Here is a 5731-nt window from a genome sequence, read left to right as displayed (position 1 = left end):
CAAAGGTTGTACATTGTACCCATAAGATATCCTCAGCTTCCAATCGTTGCAAGCAGAGGAGTGAAACATACTGAGACGCTTCAATCACCCTTCCTTATCGGACTATACTGCAAGACACCTCAAGTATTCTAGGCCTACGTAATGGATGCTAGGGTACAACCCGTATGTTCGTAAAAAGTCTGGATCAATAAACACCTCCGCAAAGCACATGATAGACGTTTAGGTTCTCGTTGCTCCTTTTGCTTCCTAGTAAAATGCTTAGCTTGGTCGGGAGATAGAGAAGTTAAGTCCTACTCATAACAGGATGTATGGTTGCACTAGGGTGGTTTAGCATGACGGCGCAATGATTTGGTCCTTTATACAACCCAGACAGGCATCTTCAACATTGACAATGAGTACCATACAAGTAACTCAAGCCCCTAAGAGCATCCTCACCAGAGGACTACTCTGTATATTCTCGCTAAAACAGTTTTCAGCCATTTTACACATCACCCGCTATATACCCACGATTAGCAAAGATTTTACAATCATCAAAGATTCATAGCATATGAGTTGAATTGATATTCAATGAAGCGACATCTCCGAAGAGATGTATTCCATAAGCGATATTTCCGAAGAGATATATTTAATTCTAAGCATGCTATGTATCAAGACATCATCCGATGTTAATATAGATAATCCTAGGATAACATGGATTCATGATAATGACATTTAAGGCATAGCAATTATTTGATAGAATTTAACTATTGCAACAAATTAAAATAGCATAATATATAGAATATGCGATAATAAGTCAAGTTTTAAGTTGATCAATTAGATTATTAAAAACATGGGTTCAACATGATCGAGGGGATAAAACTTCCCTCTTAGAAGCCTTCTTCTAAATCTTGGTCGAAGTCGAGGTCTTTCGGGTTCTCTGCGAAATCCTTTGGTTCTGCAAATGTGATTACGATTAACAACGACATATGCTAGAGAAGAATCAAATAACACTAAATAGAAAACCAAATGGATCTAATGGATATCAAAATGATATAGAAATATAGATCTTGAATTTAGGTAAAACTATCGTTGAAATTGGAGTTAGAACAAAGAAGTTATGATAGAGGCAGGATAGTGCATAGCGGGTGAAGCTAGACGGTGAGGTACTGTAGCAGTATAACTTTGAAATATAGATCTTGAATTTAGGTAAAACTATCGCTGAAATTGGAGTTAGAACAGAGAAGTTATGACAGAGGCAGGATAGTTTTTTAAGGTTAAACAGTAATTCACAGCCAGGTACTGTAGCAGTATAACTTTGAATAAGGTGATATAATGGATTTTAATGTTTAGAGGACCATTGTAACATCACTTCTTCATCCATCTCAGATCCAACCACTCTTCACCTCACCGCGAAGTCACAGGATATGGATTCGTGCATAGCAGTAAAACAGAGCCCCCACTTCTGTTTGCTGGGAGATCTGATTGCAAGGTTCCATTGCACAGGACAGGAGTTGTATTTTAAGAAAGGACTTACTGTACGGTCCTAAGCCTCCTAGCCGAGTCCACGAGTCCGCGTGAACCGTGGAGCGTCCCCTGTTGCCACCACCAAACCAGTTCCAGCCTGCGCTGAGCTTTGCAGCTGCCACGACGCTTCTTCCCGCCCGTCCTGCCTTCCCGCGCGTCCCACTATATAAAAGCCGCCTCCACGCCTCTTCCTCTAATTAGCAAGCTTGGACCTCGATCCGTACAAACAAAACTAACGCTTTCCCAGAGAGCGGCACGGACTCTAACAGCGGCACGACGACGGTTGGTGGTGGCCAGCTCGCTGCGCAGCCATGCAGGCGCAGTCTCGCCTCGCCGTGAACTCGGTCTCGTCGGACGAGCACGAGGCGGTGATCAGGGAGCTGACGCGCGGGCACGAGCTGACGGCGCAGCTGCAGGAGGCCGCCATGCGCGCGCTGCGCGGGCAGGGCCAGCCCGAGGCCACCGCCGCGTTCATCCTGCGTGAGGTGTCCCGCGCCTTCACCGTCTGCCTCTCCATCATGAGCTCGCCCTCCCGCGCGCCGCCCGCACCACCCCTGCAGCCGGAAATGCCGGGGTCGAGCGTGGCGCCTGCCGTGGCCCCGAGGCGGAACAGAGACGACAGCATCCCAAGAAAGTGAGTTGTCGATCGATCTGCTGCATGGCTGCAGCCAGCGCAGCTGACAAAGCAACCAGCTCGATTGCAAGCTTTGTTAATTCCAACAAATTATTAGCCAGCGATAAGAGTAAGTACACGCGCTTAAGTGATTTGTCGTGTGCATTGTTTGTCTAACAGGACAGCGGTGACATCCACGCCGCACTTCGACGGCTACCAGTGGAGGAAGTACGGCCAGAAGAGGATCACCAATACAAGTTTTCCAAGGTTACTTATCTTCTCTCTCAGCTCTTTCATAGATATTATCAGTCCAGCACCAGGAATTAACAACTGCCACTATAGTGATTGGCCAATAATTCCAAACAGAGACTATAACAAAACAAGTAAGCTGCCATTTTGATGTAAGGGTAAGTTTTTAGAGCGTGACGTACGCTTCTATAGACAAGCGTTAAGGGGATGGTGTTCCTCTCTCGATGGATTGGGGTTGGAACTTCGGATAGCGATGCGTGGTGCCGGGGACACGAGACAAGCGCAAAACGCCGCTGGACACGCGCCGACCGTGTAAGCCTTATAAAGATTCTTGCGCAGCCGAACGAATCCCCTGCACGTTTGAAATCAACAAAAGTTTGATTAAGCCTTTTGTCAAAAAGTGATTAATCAAGATCATTTTGATGTTGACGTCTGTTTATCTTTGAAGGATAAAATGTTTTTTCTAAATCTGTTTTCTTGACCAGCTTTTTGCTCCTGAAAGTAGCATCTTGTAAGCATAATTCTCGTGTGCGTACTAGTACTAGATCACCGTGAACCCTGCGCGGTGCGGAACTAAAACCGTATTTAGTAGGGCTCTGATTTTTAGTTGCACTTAAGATCTAATATTTATAAATTAATATAAAATGGTTTATATATCTATTTTTAATTTAGAATGTAAATAAGATGATTTAGTTAAAAACCTCACTATACCTTTAGCTGTAGCTACATAAATTTTTAATACTAAAAATAACATACTTTCAGAATTTTTAGAGGTTGTACTCTGCCAAAGAAGCCTAATAATCTTGCTAGAGCTGGGTTAGTGACGTGTACCCCTTGTTTTTATTCGGGGCATCTTCCTGATGTCACTGCTCATTAAATAGTTCTCTTCGACTAACGTCACCATCTCTAGTTGCATTTTGTTAGAAGCATTGCCGATGCCTGCCTGGATGGATATCCTCTGCTGCCACGTGCCAAATCAATATTCCAACAAGCAAGCGATCGAGTAGTCTTGCGTGCTTAATTTTTTACTAGATCACTGTGAACCCTACGCGGTGTGAAACTAAAATCGTATTTGGTAGGGCTCTGATTTTTAGTTTCACTTTAGATCTAATATCTATAAATTAATATAAAATAGTCTATATATCTATTTTTAATTTAAAATGTAAATAAGATGATTTACTTAAAAACCTCACTATACCTTTAGCTTTAGCTACATAAATTTCTAATACTAAAAATAACATAGTTCCAGAATTTTTAAAGGTTGTACTCTGCAAAGAAGCCTAATATTCTTGCTGGAGCTGGGTTAGTGACGTGCGCCCCTTGTTTTTATTCGGGGCATCTTCCTGATGTCACTGCTCATTAAATAGTTCTCTCCGACTGACGTCACCATCTCTAGTTGCATTTCGTTAGAAGCATCGCCGATGCCTGCCTGGATGGATGGCCTCTGCTGCCAAGTGCCAAATCAATATTCCAACAAGCAAGCGAGTTGTCTTGCGTGCTTAATTTTTGTACGTGCGCAGGTGCTACTACAAGTGCAGCTACCACCGCGGGCGCAACTGCCCGGCCACCAAGCAGGTGCAGCAGCGCAGCAACGGCGACCCGCCGCAGTACGTCGTCATCTACGTCAACGAGCACACGTGTGACACGCCGATCCTGGAGCCCGAGGCTGCGGCTACGGCCACGGCCGGCGCGACGAACCCGCTACTGGACGAACGCGGCGCCAAGGAGGAGCACGAGCGCATGGTGCTCGTCTCGACGCTCGCGTGCGTGCTTGGGGGCCAGTCTCCGGCAGGCAGCGGCAGCGACGTCGCCGTCTTGCAGGAGCCGCAGGGACGCACGGGCGACGCGTCTGCGTCCGCACCCTCTGTTTCGGTCGCTGATGCACCTGGGCCGTCGCGGCCTGACGTGGACGCGGGGCTGGACGTCATGGACTACGAGGTGACGGGCGCGCTGTGTTTCCGCGATTCCTACGGGCTATCTGACGACGGTTTGCCGTTTTGAGGGCGAAACGCACCTGTGCTTCGTCGGTCGAGACTCGAGAGTGCGAATCAGGCGAGAAGGTTCAACCAATATTTGTGTTCGTGGTCCACACGATGACTGCTATGGAGAGAGAGAGAGAGAGAGAGAGAGAGAGAGAGAGAGAGAGAGAGAGAGAGAGAGAGAGAGAGAGAGAGAGAGAGAGCAGGCTGGCGCGGTTAGTTTTGCACGTGCTTTTGTGTTAATCAGCATGTACTCGAACCTTGTGAATTTTGTTGAGATTGATTATTCTACAACAATTTATTTTTCCTTTTCAAGCAGTAAAAAAAACGATCACCCGATGAAGCTTCGATGGTTGCAATAATTTGACCTCATGTACTAATAACCTACCCTCAACCATCGCAAGTGGATTCAGATCCTCTGCAGTCGGGCAACGAAGGCAGAGTTGTACAATAAAATATGAGATGTGGTACAATAATTTACAGTCAAATACTGTAGAGGCGGTACCGTTCACGAAAATATTGTAGCATCGGATCTTGTCCATCCATTTGAGATCGAACGGCTCACACACGTTTGAAATCACCTGACTTCACCTTCACATAAGTCAGAGGATCTCAATTCATTGCAAGCACACCTCATCTCCACCCCTTCACCATCACCTATCCTCCTATTCGTTGCGTTTATATTTCTTGTTTTTAGAAGCTTAGAGCTAGCCGACCTATCGCCCACCGCTGGTACCAGTCAAAGTAGTTGCCTCCCATCGAGTGATACTGTTGTTCTCTATTGCCGATTAGTGGTTGCTTACGTAGATGGATCGGCATGTTAGCATAGCATATAACAAAGTGTGTGTAACGTATTGAAGTGCGGAAGTGTTGGACAATAGAGAATGGATATAGAATGAATTAGTTGTCCGATTTAATTGATCATTGTTTGGTTTTATACAAGATGAAGGGATATTTACCGTTAGGAAGACACCCCTCCCTAATAGCCAAACAACAGCTAATGATAGCTACATCCAATTGATCATTTTGATTTATAGCATAACCTATCCACTGCCAGCCACCTCGCCTGTGGCTAGCAGCGCTTCCACAATTAGGCTAAGCTCAACGGATTCATTTCGGGGACGAAAATCTCGTCGTGAAAGGATTTTCGTTCCCTTCAGCGCTCCAACGGTTTTCCTTCACGGTTCCCTTCACGACGGGATTTCCAGGGTCATTCCCTTCAGGACGGGATTCTCTCTCCTTTTTCTTCGCGATTCCGCTCGAAAGGAAACTGTTGGAGATGAGAGAAAATAAAGAGAATAGGAACGGGAAAGATAATCGGGAAGAAAAAGAAATAAAAGAAATATAGTTGAAGATGATGTTATGCCTCCACTTCTACCTTCCTCTA

General features: G+C 45.5%; 1 protein-coding gene across 1 annotated transcript; it reads left to right on the top strand.

The window, feature by feature from the left end:
* The first annotated feature begins 1684 nt into the window (after positions 1-1684).
* On the top strand, positions 1685-4659 carry LOC133909020 (transcription factor WRKY19-like). Its single transcript, XM_062351289.1, has 3 exons — positions 1685-2137; positions 2297-2383; positions 3886-4659. Exons 1-3 carry the CDS (start codon positions 1815-1817, stop codon positions 4364-4366), a joined length of 891 nt encoding a protein of 296 aa, XP_062207273.1. The 5' UTR covers positions 1685-1814; the 3' UTR covers positions 4367-4659.
* The last annotated feature ends 1072 nt before the right edge of the window (positions 4660-5731 follow it).

Source organism: Phragmites australis, chromosome 2, assembly GCF_958298935.1.
Source record: "Phragmites australis chromosome 2, lpPhrAust1.1, whole genome shotgun sequence".
Taxonomy (NCBI): domain Eukaryota; kingdom Viridiplantae; phylum Streptophyta; class Magnoliopsida; order Poales; family Poaceae; genus Phragmites; species Phragmites australis.
This window is presented reverse-complemented; position numbering and strand designations above follow the sequence as displayed.

Coding starts and splice junctions, on each gene's coding strand:
- LOC133909020 (XM_062351289.1), top strand. CDS start 1,815: ATGCAGGCGCAGTCTCGCCTCGCCGTGAACTCGGTCTCGTCGGACGAG. Junction 2,138..2,296: donor GACGACAGCATCCCAAGAAA/GTGAGTTGTCGA, acceptor TTTGTCTAACAG/GACAGCGGTGACATCCACGC. Junction 2,384..3,885: donor ACCAATACAAGTTTTCCAAG/GTTACTTATCTT, acceptor GTACGTGCGCAG/GTGCTACTACAAGTGCAGCT.